Raw genomic sequence first — 18,065 nt, forward strand, 5'->3', positions numbered from 1 at the left:
CTCTACCACTTGAGCTACAGCGCCACTTCCGGTTTTCTGGTGGTTTATTGGAGATAGGAGTCTCACGGTCTCTCCTGCCCGGGCTGGCTTTGAACCGCGATCCTCAGATCTCAGCCTCCTGAGTAGCTAGGATTACAGGCGTGAGCCACCAGCGCCCAGCTAGTGGCCAAGAATTCTTAGAGGAGACTTTTCTGTTCATCTACCAAGAACCAAAATAAGAAAGGCATGTTTCCAGGATGTATTTTATATTTATACATTTGATATTTGTTTCCTGTTTTCTTTCCCTCTGAAAGTTTAATTTCTGTGATACCTGGATCTATACATAATGTTCTCTGATTCAACTTTTATGTATTGCCGATGTCCAGAGCGTGGTATCCTGTTCATCTACTAAAGTATACAGCTATTAAAATGAAGCCTCTCAACAGCTAAGTGTTGCTGGCACTCACAAGATGGCAGCTTCCATGTTGACCTTCACCATCAACTACTACTTAGCCTTGGTTCTCAGACTTATGCTGTGCTATGAACTCAGCCATGCATTTGTAATACTGCTTGTCATGTCTTTTCTAGTATTTTCAGACATTGTTGTAATGAAAGGATTTCAGGATGCTAGTTTAATACATACGTAGAGCAGAAATATTCAAGATTTACTTTTCGGGGTTTGTTTTTCAGTTGTGGGGCTTGAACTCAGGGCCTGAGCACTGTCCCTAAGCTTTTTTCCCCCTTCTTTCTTTTCTGCTCAAGGCTAGCACTCTGCCACTTTGAGCCACAGTGTTACTTCTGATTTTCTAGTGGTTAATTGGAGATAAGAATCTCAATAGTTTTCTACTAGAGCTGGCTTCAAACTACAATCCTCAGATCTCAGTTTCTTATGTAGTTATGATTTCAGGTGTGAGCCACCGGTGCCTGGCTCAACATTTATTTATTTAGTCATTTGTGGGGCCTAAATTCTGGGCCTGGGCACTGTCCCTCAGCTCTTCAGCTCAAGGCTAGCAATCACTCTACCACTTGAGCCACAGGGCTACTTCCAGGTTTTTCTGCTTATGTAGTGCTGAGGAATCCAACTCTGGGCCTCATGCTTGTGAGGCAAGCACTCTACCACTGAGCCACCTTCCCAGCCCTCAACATTTACTCTTTAATCTTTACATGTTTTAGTTTTTACTGTTTATTTAAGTAGCTGGCGAATGAATGAGCAGGACAAATAACAGTCATGGAACCTTAACCCTCCCCCATAATGGTTTACTTCTAGAATGTCAAAGGATTTCTATTTTCCTCTGAAGCTAAAGAGCTCTAGAGACACAGCCAATGAAGGAATTGTGAATAAAAGGAGTGTTTGAGACTTCTGTCAGTACTTCCGATCTCATACTGTCTTTCATGGGTTAAAAAAAACTTGAATGGACCAAAACATTTCTTGGAAGTTAGCAAAATTTCACACAGAAAGAGACTTTATTTTACTTTACAAGGAGAATGCTTTTCATAACCATATATAGTAATTTAATCACTAAGGTTAAATTTCATAATTATATCATATATATTATAAAAACCTATCTTAAAAATTGTTAAATAGAGCCAGAAACCTGTGGCTCATCCTATCATTCTATTTAGTTAGGAGGTTGAGAGCTGAGGATCATGGTTGGAAACCAGCTTGGGCAGGAAAGTCTATGAGACTCTTCTCTCCAATAAACTACTCAGAAAAAGTTGGAAGTGGCCCTGTGGCTCGAGTAGTAGAGCGTTAGCCTTGAACACAAATAAAGTTCAGGGACAGAGACTAGGCCCAAAGGTCAAGCCCCAGGACTGACACACACACACACACACACACACAATTACTAGATTAATTTTAAAAGTTTGAGCATAGTATATTTTACACATAAGAAATGTTCAGTAAATAATGTTATTATGTCCTTATATGAGTTTGAGCCTGAGAATTTTTAATATCGTAAAGTTCAGAAATGATTTAATGTCTTTAGGGAGCTATCAAAATAGACTCAGGAAATCTCAGCCTTGGTTCCTCATCCTGTGGGGTTCCCTCTTGAGTTCCAAAGTAACTTGATTTTTTCATAGCTATGACCAATACCAGTTCTAACATAGTTTCTCTGTGAAAGTAGTTCCTATGACTGATAACATTACTGCACAGTATGACACTCAAAAGATTTTCTGCTGGGCATTAATGAATTACAGATAGCAAGGAGAGTCTCTTTCCTCAAAGGGCCTATGGTTTAGTTTGATTCTCATCATTCATTACCTATTAGATTCACTTGGAAAGATTTCCAAACACCTGTTATGTGTTTATTGTCTCTCCCTCTGTGTGTATCTGGATATCATAGTGCAGGAGTTCCATTATTTTCTTTATTGTTCATACTTAGTCCTTATACACAAAGCACTTAAAAATCTAGTTTAAAATTGTTACACAAAAACCCTAAAAAAATCTAAATTTGAAAGCAGTCCATTATATTGTAACTCTTTAGTAGGAGAAACAAATATGGCTGTCACATTGAACTTGCAAGCCCAAAAGAATGAATCCATAACATTGTTACACACCAATTTCAAAGGCCAGAGTGAAAACAACAGCTCTAATAAATTACAAAGAAAATGACAATTATAACTTTGCTCTGGAAATATCTCATATGATACTATAAATAAAAGAACTTAGCTTACCAACTTAAGGTAACCCTCGGCATCTAGAATTAAGTTTTCTGGCTTCAAGTCTCTGTAGATAATACCTAGTCGATGCAGGTAATCAAATGCTTCTGTCACACAAGCGACACAGAATTTGGAGGTGGGCTCATCAAAGCTGCCTCTGGAATAAAACCATTTTTCTTTTTAATATCTTAGATATATGTCTTTGGTGCTATTCTATGTGTCCATGATTACACTGCATATTTGTATAATGTGGATTTTTTTCAGAGCAATGAATTAGGCTGCTGATCCTAAAGGAACTGAGGGAAACATTTGATGCAAATGGTGTTGCTGAAATCAAAATGTCTACATTTATGTAATTGTTTCTAGCACACACATATGAACACGTAAAATAGAAAAACAAGAAAACATGCTTTTGGACATCTGTGGCATGTTGTGATAGGAACATGTTATTGGTTATTTCTAACAACATGCTTATCTTCTTCTCTGATTTTCAACAGACTTTTCTTGTTGAGGTCAGTGATTCTTAGCCATGAGTGTACCAAGCAACATTTTTTTTGGTAAGGTCTGTAATGGGACTTGAACTCAGGGCCTGGGCTCTGTGCTTGAGCTCTTTTGCTCAAGGATAGTATTCTACCACTTTGAACCACAGCTCTACTTCCAGTTTTCTGGTAGCTAATTGGAGATAAGAGTCTCACACACTTTCTTGCTTGGGCTGGCTTCGAACAATGATCCTCAGATATCAGCTCCTGAGTAGCTAGGATTACAGGTGTGAGCCACTGGTGCTTGGCCCAACCAACATTTTGTTTTTTTTTTTAAATTGCTTTACCAGGCACCAAACCAGATTAAATGAATTATAAAGTTTGGCCTACAACATCATATGATGATAATATGCAGTCACAGTTGAAAAATCACTGTCCCCAGCGAGACTGTGTGCTTAACCTTAACTTATATGACCTAATGGGGATTAGATTCCTATTTCCTCTTCTGCTTCACTTATATTTGTACAATCTATTTAGTTCTAAATATTCTTATGTTCATCATCCAAAAGATTTGATACTATGTCAACCTTCCTGTTTTGTCTTTCTCTACCTTTCTGCTTTTCCAAAGTTTTGTAGATATATAGTGTTTACATCAAACATTTCTGCATCATATTTTCTCTTTCCCTTCTTCTAAGCTTTCTATTTATAGCTCTCATTACCCATTTAGTCATAGGTTGCCAGTGTCAATGCTTTATAATCACATACTTTCTCCAAATAAATTCTATTTTTTTCTTTCTTTTAATTTTTTTGTTTTATTGTTCATGGTGCTTCAACTTTATGGCCTGGGTACTGTCTGAGCAATTTTGCTCAAGACTAGGGCTCTACCATTTTGAGCCACAACTCCACTTCCAGTTTTCTAGTGGTTAATTGGAGATTAGAGTCTCATGGACTTTCCTGCCCTGACTTGCTTTTAACCTCTACCCTCAGACATCAGTCTCCTGAGTAGCTAGGATTATAGGCATGAGTCAGCAGCACCTGACAATTTGGGATTTTTGTTTGTTTGTTCATTTGTTTTTTACACAATTTAGTCTTTGAATAGAAAATCTACATTGCCCAGAAACTCCTCAAATTGTCTGAGATGGACCCTTCAACATAGGTGGTTCTTAGTAACTAGCTGTGGTTTTGACTGAACGGAAATCACTCCTCTGGAGAAGTTGAACTTTTCTAGATATCTTTTTATTTAACCTAAGGCCTTTCACTTGCTAGTCAGGTACTCTTCCACTTAAGTCATGCCTCCAGCTCTTTTATTCTTTTGCTCTTTTCTTGGACTGAGAACCTCCTATTTACACTTCCCACAGCTGGAATGACAGCCATTCATCACAACACATATTGGCAGAACTTTTTGATCATACTGTTCCCAACCATGGTTCTCATAGGGTTACAAGTGTGAGCCCTTGCTCTCAGCTTGGACCTTATGGACATTGTATTCTGCATTTCAGTAAGAGTTTAGCCCCTTCCCACCACAAACTCTTCAAAATTTGCAAATATGTAAATCTACCCCTACTACATCTTTAAATTCAGATAGCTTCTTCCCTAATGCTGTAATTCTTTAATCCATAAGACAGACATTGCAATGAATACTTGCTTATGAGATTATGTAATGTATTTTCTTCTCTTTTGCCAGTACTGGGACTATAACTCAGTGTCTCAAGCTCTTGCTCAGCTTGTGCTAATTATTAGGTTGGCATTCTACCACCTGAACCATGTCCCCAGGTCAGCATTTTTCCTATTAGGTTGGCATTCTACCACCTGAACCATGTCCCCAGGTCAGCATTTTTCCTGCTACACTGGAGATGGAGTCTCATAGACTTTTCTCTCTAGGCTGTCTTTGAATCTTAGTCCTCTAAATTTCAGCCTCTTAAATAGCTAAGATTATAAGTGTGAAGCCTGGGCTCTGGCTTCAAGTGATAATATTTTCTATAGTGATCTCCTTCATAAGTGATCTTCATGTTCTTATTTAGGACCCTTAAGTACAGTATCTTCTTGTCCAGATGGAAGTAGACAGAAACTATTGCTTTTAACTCTTTTCATTACCTGTCCCTTAATAGACTCCATAGCTCTCCACCCAAGCAGGCTTCCAGAAGCATGTACACATATTTATTGTCCTTGAAAGTACGGTATAATCTGTAAAGACAGATAAGAACACAGAAATACAGTTTAGATTTCATTTTGTACTTCTGGCTTCTTGCAAACAAGTTATTTTGAGAAATATGGTTTTAAAACTCTTTAAAATTGCTTTACAATCATCATCAATAACATTGGGGGCAAAATGACCCTCCTTTCCATACAGATATCCTACAGCTAAACTGGGCTTCTTACCAAGTCCTTTTTGATCATTCCTGGAACTCTGGAGTTACACTGCTCTGCCTCTTCTCACAGGCTGACCTACTTAGTCTCAGTTGCACTGAGAAAGTTTTATTCCTTCTCCAAGGCTAAGCTCCAAGTGCCCCTTCTTAATAAAGCAGTTCATTATCCCCCCTACCAAATATCACCTCTCCCCTCCAAAGCCACAGGTCTATGTATATAGCACTTTGAAGATAGGCTTCTCACAAATAAGTTATGCCTTTATTTCTTATGCCCTCATGTTTTATGCCCTCAAACTTATTATCTGGCATTAAATTCCTCTAGAAACAGACCGCGAGACAGAGATTTCTAGGCAGTAAATCTAAAAGAGAGTGATTGAGAATAACATCTATTATATGCGGTGATAGAAGAGGAAGCAGACTGGGCAAAGGGAGGGAGGGCTGGGCTGTAACTTAGTTTTAGCAAGCTCCGCCTTTAAGGAATTGAAGTTGTATTGCCCTGAAAAGACAAGATTGTGAGCAAGGTGATTCTCTTCACCTAATAATAAGGCCAGAGAGGGTTTAAGCATGGTACTCATGAAAAGAATGCTCAGTTCTGTAGTGGTGTTTAGTAGTGGCACCCTATTAACATAGAGTGAAAGCACTTTTTGGATCATCTTAATGATTAAAAGATTAATTTTTCTTCCTAGCACTATTCCCAGGCTAGTGCAGACAGTACAGCAGCCAGATCATGTGCATGCGGAAGAAGCTCTAATACAGTGTTTCAGAGACTAAGCCTTAGAGCCAGGCTGAAATTCCAGCTTGAACAATTACTAGTTATGCAAGTTCAGTTTTCTCACAGAACATACATATTCATTTGATTGTATATTACTTATGTGTCATTGATGATACATATTTATTGAAAAAAATAGGAATTCACTTGATCCTCTTCTTAGGCTAGTAAGACAAATATGATGATTTTCCCCACCTTCTCTATATATGTATTATTTCTTAGAAGAGTACATGGTGCATGTTAGCCTTTTAGTAAAGTTCATCACTTATTTATTCTTATTCTTATTATTGCCTTACTATATGTCACATACTTTATGAAGGCCTAGAAGTAGAAAATGAATACACCCCAATCTATGCCCTTAAGCTTCTGATCATAGTAATTTTGAAAGAGTATCTGAGAAGATAATTAATATAAAGATAATTAGAAGATTATTGCAGCATTGCCTTGAATCTAGATTTGCTTTAACCTTGAAAAATAGTAATATGCATCATCTGGGAACACAGGAAGAATGATTTGCTCAAGGCATTTGATGAAAATATAATTTTTGTTCATTATTAAACACCATGTATCCCTCCCAAATCACTACAATTGTACACTGGAGCACTATGAAAATTATATACTGGCTTATACTATAAATGCATCTACAAATTAACAAATGAAAGACGTAATAGCTCAGAGTAATTTCTGTTTCTCCTCCAAACTCCAGTGAGACCTCCAGAAATTAAAACATAACTATTAGGAGATATTTCCTTGGGTACTTAGGCATTGCAAGGCTCAGGTTTGGATGAAACAACCACTTCAAAATATATTGCTGTGATAGTCTATGAGCGTGTGTGCTCATGCACACACACACACACACACACACACACACACACTTTTGTGAGGTTTACCCATAAACAAAAAGAAACTAGAAACTCTGCCCCTAGATCTTGTTGGAGACTTCCAAGTGAAGTGGAGGCGCCCTTCCTCCTTCCTTCTGTCCTCTAGCATGCAAACACTGAAAAGATGAGCCAGAAACACATGTCTGGGGGCCCTGTGCTCGCTTACTTTACAATGAATGGAGAACACAGCTCCTCCAGGATCCTCTTCTCCGAGTAGATGTGCTCTTGCTGTTTTGTGTCCACAATGTGTTTCTTCCGTATACATTTCATAGCAAAAGCAACATTCTCATTTTTTACTTTAACCTATACAAGAGATAAAGGCATCTTCAAAATTAACTTACTAGGAAACACTTGCACTATTTATATAAAACATGTTAGAAGCTTAAACAGGTCTCACACTTATATGCAAGTATTAACCACGTATCATTCTAGACTGGTGTTACATTGACATGAATATACTTCCTTCTCATCAAGATTACCCAAACAATTAAAGATTTGGGCTGAAATTTTTTTTGGATAGAAACAAGAAAATAATTCTTGGTAAGAGAAGTAAGAGTCATTCCATTTTTATTGTACAACATAAAAGCCTTTTTGATAAGAATTGCCCCAAATTCTCACTTTTCCATATTCACTTCTGATTTAATTCATTTATTCATTGATTTTTACTGTCATCTCTCATTTTTAAAATAAGAAATAGAAGTGCTACATGGAGTTCCATATCTGCACTATTTACTAGGGTAACAACTAATGACACAAACTTGCTTAAAGTTAATAAAAATCAGAAACTGAATTTCTCAGTTGTATTATCCCCCATTTCCAACTGGGCAGAGATTTCTATTGAATATTGCTCTAGTTTCTCAAAAATCAAAGCTTTCCTTTAAAAAGGAAACAAAATTTTAAAGCAAGTATCTTTTTCTCTGACAGGTTTAAACCCAATAAATTCTGGTTTGAAGAAAAAAGAAGTCTAATAAGTAGGTTATACTCATAATTAGATGATACTAAATTATGCAGAAATAGCTGCATCCCATATGTTGCTTACATTCTGTTAGTATGACCTATGAGTTTTAAATCAATTGTTGAATTACTGTTGTAATAATTGTCTAGTAAAACAGATTTCAGCATTTTTAACTCAATCCCTTATTTTTCTGGTAGTACTGAGGACTAAACTTAGGAGCAGTCAAACTCTGTATTAATTGACCCACACCTCTAAACCTAATTCAAACTTTTAGTGTCATCATTTAGTGGGACATACCACTACAGATGGTTACCTGCATATGGCATAAGCCACATATGAATATTCTGTGCCCTATTATGAAATCATTATTCCCCTTCACCCATCAAGGATAAGTATGGACTGTGTGTGAAGTGCTATCCGGGGTTTTTAGTAGCAGTTTAGGTCTTCCCAGGGGCATCCGGCAGACGGAAGCATCAGCATAGTTCCCGGAGGTCAGTGCACAGTGATTTGTTAAAAATCTGGTAGGCAAAGAAGGTCTAGGAATTGCTAAGGGCTCAGTACCATCTGTGCCTCAAAAGCCCACAGATTTCCATTGTACAGTTTCATTAGAACACTTAAACTGACAGAGCTACTTCTGCTACTCCTTGGAAGGTGATTATGAAGCACAGACAGTTGGTGATGTGGAAAATACAACTGAACTCAGCTGTAAGTTTACAGCTGTTTTACTGAGCTTTACAGAGACTGTACTTCACGTATCTTTTTGCAGTCATCTTTTCTGTGGTTTTGCCCTGATGGAAAATTTTAAACAGCTCCAATATAGGATAATGAAAACTGAATGCAGACATGGCAGTGAAGTTAATTACTACAACTAAAATATTAAAGATTTTTCTTCTATAGAATTTCTGTTGGCTGGATTCCTTTTCTCAGATATAGAGTTAATGTGTTATGAGTGTATATATCTATAGACACACATTTTGCTGTTAGGAAATACATTTTTTTTCACATTTGTAGCCCTTGGGAATGCTTACTTGGCACATTTTCCAATAGTTGCCATTCACTAAAGGATTGCTTGAAATTGCAGCTAGTTATTATGTTACTAGCACAGACAGGCTGCTATACAATAGACAGATGGCAAAGTTTGCTTTCCCAATTTGAGTTCAAAACAATATTTAAGATAGCAATGGTAATTCATATAGTCCTCCAAGATAAGCTGGAATATAAAACAAAACAATAACAAAAAGAAGCCAAAAGGCTTCTCTCAGATGCTTGAAACGTAAACCCCTTACAAGCTCAACTCTTCCGAACCCACCAACGCCCAGTGTGGCGATAATCTCAAGGTTCTGGAATGGGGATGATGAGGAAAATCTGGCCACCTTCTCCTTGAGCTGAATCATCTCCAGAGAGAGTGCTTTGGACAGCTTCCAGTTAGACATGGATCTCCTGAACAAGAGAAGTGAAAGTTGACACACACACACACCCTTAGTCAGGCAGGCACCAGATCGTTTATAAACTCTACTAAAGTCTTACTTCTGTCTATATTACTGCTTAGAGTGCCACAGACACTATATCAGCTTTGATAGGATTGGATTCACATCTGGGGGGGGGGGGATGATAGAGAACATAACACACACACACACACACACACACACACTGTACAACGGTCAAAGAGATTCAACAAGAAACAAAATGGATAAGTTTTGTAGCCTTCAAACTATACCTCAGTAAAGTTGTTAATAAACAACCCAGAGAAGGAGCTGATGGAAGGGAATAAAACCATAGCGATTTCCTTTGCGACACAATTAGAATGCTACCTTGAAAATCTTTCCCACATTTTACTACCTGTGTTACGTTGGTAAGCTCTTAAAGTTCTTGAAGGCTTACCCAGGCTGGGAAAATTGCTTTGTAAAACTTTGAAACACATTTCTTATTTTATGTATAAATATTACTCTTTGGGGAAGCTTACTTTTGCTTTTAATTAAGACTTAACATTCTGAAGTATATGTATATATACCTATGAATATATATATGTATAAATTGTTATTACAAAAAGGCCTTTGGCATGCTTTGTACTCAAAAACTGAAATGCTGAATTGAAACCTCTTTGTACAACAGATAAGTTTTTTGAAAAAAAGCATGAGAGCCAGTAGCTCACACCTATAATCATAGCTACTCAGGAAGCTGAGATCAGCAGATTGTGGCTTAAAGCCAGCTCAGATAGAAAACTTCATGAGACTCTTAACTCCAATAAACTATTAAAAATCATTTTTTTTTTACAAAAAGCTGTAAGTGGAGCTGTGGTTCAAGTGGTAAAGTGTTAGCCTTGAGCAAATGAATATTATGAACAGCACCTAGGCTTTGAGTTCAAGCCCAGACCTAGCACATACACACACACACACACACACACACACACACACACACACAAATTAATTAAAAATAATAAAGTTAAAAATGTAACTGCACTGTCTTCTTTGTAAAAAAACTTATTAGCCACTACTGATTTATTGTTCTAGTTTAATCCAAAATTCAGTCTTCTAGAAAATTTGCCATAAGGGGCTGGGAAGATGGCTCAGTGGTAGAGCGCTTGCCTTGCATGCCTGAGGCCCTGGGTTCAATTCCTCAGCACCACATAAGCAAATAGAAAAAAGCCAGAAGTGGCGCTGTGGCTCAAGTGGTAGAGCGCTAGCCTTGAGCTGAAGAGCTGAGGGACAGCGCCCAGGCCCAGAGTTCAGGCTCCACGACTGGACCCAAAAAAAAAAAAAAAAAAAAAAAAATTTGCCATAAAAATTTGAAAGTATCTCAGAAACATGTCTAAGCTTTCACTCAGAATATTAAAAGGGCCTAGGATTTAGGGCCTCGCTTGCATGATACCCTGAGTTCTGCCCTCAGTATTACAATAAAGAAAATACGAATATTTATGTTTTAGAAAATAATCACACTTAACAAAATCAGCTTTCTATTCAATTTTTAAAAATCACTATTAGTACATTTTAAGACTTACTTAGCCCATTGTCTATAAGTCCCTGAATAAAGCTTCGGGAAGCTTTTTCAAGCCATAATATTACTCTTACCTTTAATCTGGTACCATTGACCCTGCAATTCAATAACCAAAATAAATAATTCTCTTTACTGGGAAATATCTTCCTACAATTTTTACTCATATTTCAAAAGATGCTGACTACTTACAGACTTAATCTCTATGGGAGTGGTAAGAAGTACCTTGTTTGTAGAAGAACTATTTAAAAGTTCCCAAAGAATTTCCTGGTAAAGTCCATGTTCATTGCTGCACTATTTTTATTTACCATAATCAACTTATGGAAACAGCCCATAAATAGATGCCCTAAAATAGACAGGATATCTATACAATAGATACTTTATATCTATACAATAGATATTTTCTCTATTGTATAGAATATTCTATCTATCTATATTCAATATATATATTCTCTCCATATAAATATATCTATATGTTATATATATGATATATATTAGAATATATATAAAGGTGGTATATCATATATAAAAGAATATGTAAAGGATAAAGGTGATATATATGACTAGAGAAAATATATATTCTCTACATATTATATTATATATTTAATATATTCTATATATTCTCCATATGATATATATGCATATCTATGTATATATATCACCTTTCTTTGGTCCAAACACGCACACATGCACACAAACACATACACAATGGAATTTTATTCATCTCTCAGTAACAATAACATTATGACATTTTCAGGAAAATAGATGGACTTTGAAAAAATTAAGTTCAAATTAAATAAGTCAGGCTCAGAGAGACAAAGGCAGCATGTTTTCTCCCACATCTGGAAGACAGATCTAAATTATAAACATATGCAACATATATACACAAACAAATTGTGTATGTTATATGCAGGGGAAGATGCCAATGATCTAACGCCTTTGAACCACTAAGTTACAGCTTAACAAAATGAATAATAGGAAGCTGAAACATGTTTTGTTGGGGGGGGGGGGAAGTAGGAGGAGAGAAGTGTCAGATGAGTGGAGAGAGGAAGGGTGGGCAAATCCAGCCACAACATTCAGTGTACATATGCAAAAATAGATCCAGGTAACTTCAGAGAGGTGGGTAGGGTTTGGATAGATGACAGAGAATGATGGAGGGAGTAACACTGATCAAGACGTGTTGTAATTGTAAACTGACTTACTGAATTGCAACCCTTTTGTATAGCTCCTTTAAGATAATTTAAACTAGTAAGATAAAATTGAAGTTACTCTGTAGGGGTGTTTATATGAAAGGAAAGACAGGCAAGCATTTCATATGATTCTCCTTGTCTGTCTGTATGGTTAATTTTGTATGGCCCTCCAATGATGTTATAAATATCCAAACAGCTCCTTGGCAGAACCAAGTTCCCCATCCCTTCCCCATCCTTATCTGCCAGCAGAAGTGAAATCTGTAATAGGAAAATGTCTCCCCACGTACTTTGCATGTCTCTTTTCGTCATCTCGGTTCAGGGTGGCCACATACCCTTCGAGGTATTTTTGGAGTTCTTCAAATGTCCCAACAGTTTGGTTGAATGTTCTAAACAAAAAAACAAACAAGCAAATAAATAAATGGCTCTGTTCTGATAATGGCCATACAAATTGCTATTCTTTTTTTAAAGGTAATGCAGTATTTATTCTGTGTAGTGTATTAAACATTGTAGTATATTAAACATGGTATATTTTAAAACAACAAATTGCTATTCTTAATCTCCCCAAAACTTCAGTTATTTGTGGCTTTCATAACTGTTTAAAATCATTTATGGAATATCAAAAGTGGCTGTAATAATGTAGAATAGTTGCCACAAGTTTACATTGATCCTTTGAGTTTCTGAAAACAGTTATCAGTGAGAAGATCAAACATTTTCTACAGATTTCTGTTTGCAGTTCTGGTTTCTCAACAGTCTTTCCTTTCTTTCTTTCTTTCTTTGTTTTGGCTTTGTATTGTTTTGAGACAGTGAAAAGGAGTTTATCTGATGTGTTTTCTGAATCTATGGGTAGCAAATGTTACAGATTCTTCTAATATTGTTTAATTGCATTAGATTATGTATGTTAAAATTTAAAACATTTCTTGTCTCTGACCATTTCCCACATTTAACATTTTTATTTATTTATTTATATTTTTTATTGTAAAAATACTGTTCGGAGGGGTTACAGTTACATGAGTAAGGTAATGAGTACATTTCCTATTAAGCATTGTTACCTTTAACATTCTTTCATAATTAAGTTCTCCACTATATATAAATATTTTGTTTTTTGGTCAGTCGTGGGGCTTGAACTCTGGGCCTGGTGCTGTCTCTGAGCTCTTTAGCTCAAGGCAAGCACTCTATCACTTGAGTCACAACACCACTTCTGGTTTTCTGGTGGTTAATTGGAGATAAAAGTCTCATGGATTTTCCTGCCTGGGCTGGCTTTGAACCACAATCCTCAGAGCTCTGCCTCCTGAAGAGCTAGGATTACAGGCATGAGCCAATAGTGCCCGGCTTCTCCAATATTTTTTTTACTTTAACTTAATATTTCTCAAAGATGCATGCTAGCTCATGCTATTTAGATAACAGATATATTGGATGCCTGTTCTAATGTCCCATCCAGTCCCTTGTCATTGGGACTTCTTGTATACTAGGCTACCTATGAGGAAAAGAATCAATCCCCAGTGAAAGAATCATTTTCTTAGTTATATACTTGTAAAGCTTCACACATACCCACATCTAGCCATCTACCTTGATTTGTGACTATTGAGTACTTTTATTCTCTACAACAAAATAGTAACCTTGAAAGTAGAGAACCTACTTTAAACATCCCAGTAACATTAAGCACCTGGTATATAATAAAACAAATATTACCTCCAAACATCTAAAACTAAATAAAAACTAAATAAAACCAGTACCACCTCAATCATGTATTGTCATGATTGACTGCGTCTACACACATTTAATTGACTTTCATATCACTCAGCAGGTACTGCAGAACCAGGCTGCCATTTTAGCCTCACTTCCATAAATTCCTTCCATTCTTTTCTGATTGTTCTGTAACGTGACCCTTGTTGGCTGCAGTAAGAGATAAAATAATACTGCTGTGGGATTTCTGATTTCCCGAACAGCTGAAACTTTCAAATAAAAAAAAAAGATTTTTGTGTGCCTTTGTTTTCATTTTATTCTACCCTTTGACAACATTTGTTCTTTGCTATTAAACTCACTGAAATATTATTATAAACACATCTTATTTTAAATGTAGGTGACACTGGTATCACAAGTCTCTGTAGATTCTGCTCCTTAATATTTTTTTATTGTCAAAGTGAGATAGAGAGGGGTTACAGTTACATAAGTAAGGTAATAAGTACATTTCTTAATGAACTTGTTACCCCTCCCTCATTTTTCTCCTACTTTCCCTCCTGCCTAATTTCACCCTCCCCCCCAAAAGTTGTAAAGATCATTTCCAACATTTTTTTGTATATGTTGCTGTTACATTGTTTTCCCCCTTGTCCTTTGTCTCACCATTCTGCTGTTCCCCTTCCCTTCCCTAATTCAGATAAATGTATATACAATATCAGAGTACCAAAATCAAATACAGTGACAACAGGAAATAAACCATACAAAAGAAACAAGAAAGCACATAGTACATTAAAAACAACAACAACAAAGAAAAGCCTCTTACGTCTGCTCCTTAATCTTAAAGCAATGGTTGAATAGCTACAACATTCTAGCTGTAACTTTGACACAGCCTGTATTTATTCACAGTTTGAAGGACAGACTAATCAACTCATTTGGGATTTGATCAATCAGTAATGGAGACATCACCAGTAGTACTTGCCATTTGTTTAGAGCTCTTGCCATACAATAAATTCACAGGTTTTATCAACTTTGCAAAATAGGAATGAAAACCTAGACTTTTAACTCTCCTTTTTGGCCCTGTAAACATTCTAAGCATTTGTTAGAAATCTTGCCTATGAAAGAAGAAATGCAGATCTGGAAGCTTTCAGCCACTGCATCTCAGTTCAAGGTGGTGCCCTTCATTCAACCACCATCTGGTAAGCACTGTCCTCATGCCAAGGACTATGTCAGATGTTGACAATGCAACCTCATGGTATGAGTGCCATGATGCTGTATTCATGAAGCTTGCAGAAGAATGGCAAGACAGATGTTAATTATAACAATTAATTATAAATTTAAAATTAGATATACAGGGTGCTCTGTAAGCATTATTTTAGGAACTTAATTGAATCTGTAAGTCATAACTAGGGTGATCATATCATTTGTTACCAATAGTTTTCAGAGTGAAATGAAATGTAAATAATAAATATAATGTTGGGATAACCCTAACTGTCCAAGGAAATTAAAATTGTAGTACAACCTAATTGTAGCTGATGCTCAAATTCTCTTCATATCATATTTCATTTTGTATTGTGCCAAACATACAGACAACCAATAATACCCATGTAAGTTAAACTTTTAAATTATAAGCTTACAAATAATCTGTAAAACAGAGTTAATATACAAACATTGCATGTATGTGATTGAAATGAAGAATGAAGAGCTCTTCCTCTCTATCATATATTCTGTCCTAACAATTCAAAACTATAGCCTACAGCCTATATTATTCAGTTCACACATGTATTTTTAAGAAACTCATAGAAAAATGAATAATGGAGGCAATATTGTACCAAAACATTTTCCACATGAGAAGTGTCATCCAAAAATTACCTTTACCTGAGCACCTTTGACACTTGCCTAGCCCTGCATCTTTTCTTTGGAATTTTATTTCACCTGAAGTGAGTTCCATATTTGTACTTTACTCAGAAAGATCCTGTTAATTCTTTAAGCCCCATTCCCACACAAAAAATAAAATTCAATTTTGACCATTTGGCCACATAGCCATTGCTTCACTTTCTGAGCAGGTGCTATGAGAGCCAAATGGAAAAGAGAAGAGAGAAGATGGAAATGACTCAGGAAGGCTGGAAATAGATCCTTCTTAATCACAGATGCACTGCTAGGCAATTCTTTAATCTATTTTATATTCACTTTTCTTATCTGTAAGGGAGAATAAATACAATTCTAAGTAATACCAAGAAGTGCCAGGTTTTTAAAACATATTAGCTGAAAAGCGCAGGGACAGTTCCCAAGCCCAGAGTTCAAGCCCCACAACCAACAAAAAAAAATAAAAAAAAAACATTAGCATTATTGTGTCGAACTTTTTAAGTAACACTTGGCTTCTAGATGAAATAATTTTAGGTTTGGAATTTGCCTAATAAGTGTGAAGAAAGCATAGATTCGTAAGAGGCTTATGGATAAGATATTAAGTAGCTGTTTAGTGGGCATAATGTTTGAAATTTTCTTTGTATTAAATCAGCAGTTGACAATATACTCCTTTGTAAGACCTCTTGTCATTTCACTGGCTTTCTGATACTTCTCATGAGTACATCCATTTGTTTGGCTATACTATGATTTTACATAGACAATAGCCCAGCTTTGATACATTTGAATTTCTTTTATTATATCTAGTAAGGCAAAAAATGTTTAACTGATTATTAGTAGACCCAAGATGCCATGTAAAAATATAATTTGACATGGGTGAAGGATATAAAATCAAAGTTATTCAAAAAAAGTCCAAGATGGGCTGGAAGTTGGCTCAGTGGTAGAGCGCCTGCCTTGCATGCATGAGGCCCTGGGTTCGATTCCTCAGAACCACATAAGCAGAAAAAAAAGTCCAAGAAAGACAAAAATATTGATACCTGGCACAAATCAATGCAAATGTTTAGGCTTTTCTGGAAATATAAGTTGTCACTGAATATTTTATGTGTTGAGAGAGAGTTTGTTCAAAACTATTTTGATTGCTCACAGCATTAGAAAACAAATTATGGCCTATAATGGTAGTTAATCAGCAGGCTGAAATCCGAAGATTGGAGTTTGAAGCTAGCCGGAGTAGGAAAATCCTGGAGTCTCCTATCCGTAACTAATCAGGGGGGAAAAATCCTGTACTGAAAAAGTATGGCTCAAGTGCTAGAGTGACAACCTCCTCCCAAATGCCTCTCTCCTGATTACAAGAGAAAGACTAATTAGCAAGGAGGTAAATTAAAAATGAATTTATCAGAGAGATTTGTTAGAAAAACAGTCAAGTAATCAAAATATGATTAACCAGTTAAGAATAAAATCCCTAGATAGTGTTTATAGTGCCTTATCACCCAACTAATTAAATACTAGAGAAACCTGAACAAGAGCCTAAATACCTGAGTTGCTATCAGTACAAAAGTATAAATAAGTAATCAATAATGTGTTTAAGCCAGGTTATTGAATAAAAATTTTAAAAAATGATTCACTATGTGTATGGGAATAAATCCATAAGGCCATTAATAAACGTATTTCTCTAGACAATGTAGAATTTAAATCAGTCTACGGCTGGTATTTATGTACAAACTTTGCACGCAAAATATTTAGCCTGCCAGCATCTGCCAGTGCCACAGACAGATTAGATCAGAAGACCCAGTTCCTTCTCATGAATTTTAATCAGAAGTGCTCACAGCTGAGGATTGGCCAGCATTTCTGAGTAGTGATGAAAAAGACAAAACAACAACAACAAAAAAAAAACCAAACAGCCTTTGGAGTAACAGAAGGCCAAGTCTTCTGTGGTAGCAATAGTCTGCTTTCTCCAGCAACATAAATGTACTCACTCTCGATCTATAACCAGGCACGCGACATCATTTTCTTCAGCAATAATGTTAGCTGATCTGACATCGTCACTGTAGACAAAAGCAGGGAAGTCAGCTTTTGATACAGTTAGAAACCACACATTCATCTTTGTTAGAGAATCTACTACTTGACACAAAAGTCACATCCATCACTTAAACTTTCAAACACTATACTTTTTTAACATTGTGATTTATTTTTACACATAGACACACACACACATGTCTACATGTAAAAACTCATACACAGAGAGGATTTGAAATGCATTCCA

General features: G+C 36.2%; 1 protein-coding gene across 2 annotated transcripts in view; it reads right to left on the bottom strand.

Moving 5' to 3' along the window:
* Prkg2 (protein kinase, cGMP-dependent, type II) overlaps positions 1-18,065 on the bottom strand; it is a 114,238-nt gene that overhangs the window by 35,102 nt on the left and 61,071 nt on the right. The window contains exons 9-14 of one of the 2 annotated variants that reach the window (XM_013020145.1): positions 17,779-17,847; positions 12,556-12,654; positions 9,461-9,527; positions 7,299-7,435; positions 5,211-5,300; positions 2,653-2,794 (exon numbers count right to left, since the gene is read on the bottom strand). In XM_013020145.1, coding sequence (XP_012875599.1) covers positions 2,653-2,794; positions 5,211-5,300; positions 7,299-7,435; positions 9,461-9,527; positions 12,556-12,654; positions 17,779-17,847 — 604 coding nt within the window. Of the gene's footprint in view, positions 1-2,652; positions 2,795-5,210; positions 5,301-7,298; positions 7,436-9,373; positions 9,528-12,555; positions 12,655-17,778; positions 17,848-18,065 lie in introns of both variants that reach the window. The other variant, XM_013020144.1, reaches the window with a different exon arrangement.

This window comes from Dipodomys ordii, unplaced genomic scaffold, assembly GCF_000151885.1.
Source record: "Dipodomys ordii isolate 6190 unplaced genomic scaffold, Dord_2.0 Scaffold49, whole genome shotgun sequence".
In the NCBI taxonomy this organism is placed as follows: Eukaryota; Metazoa; Chordata; class Mammalia; order Rodentia; family Heteromyidae; genus Dipodomys; species Dipodomys ordii.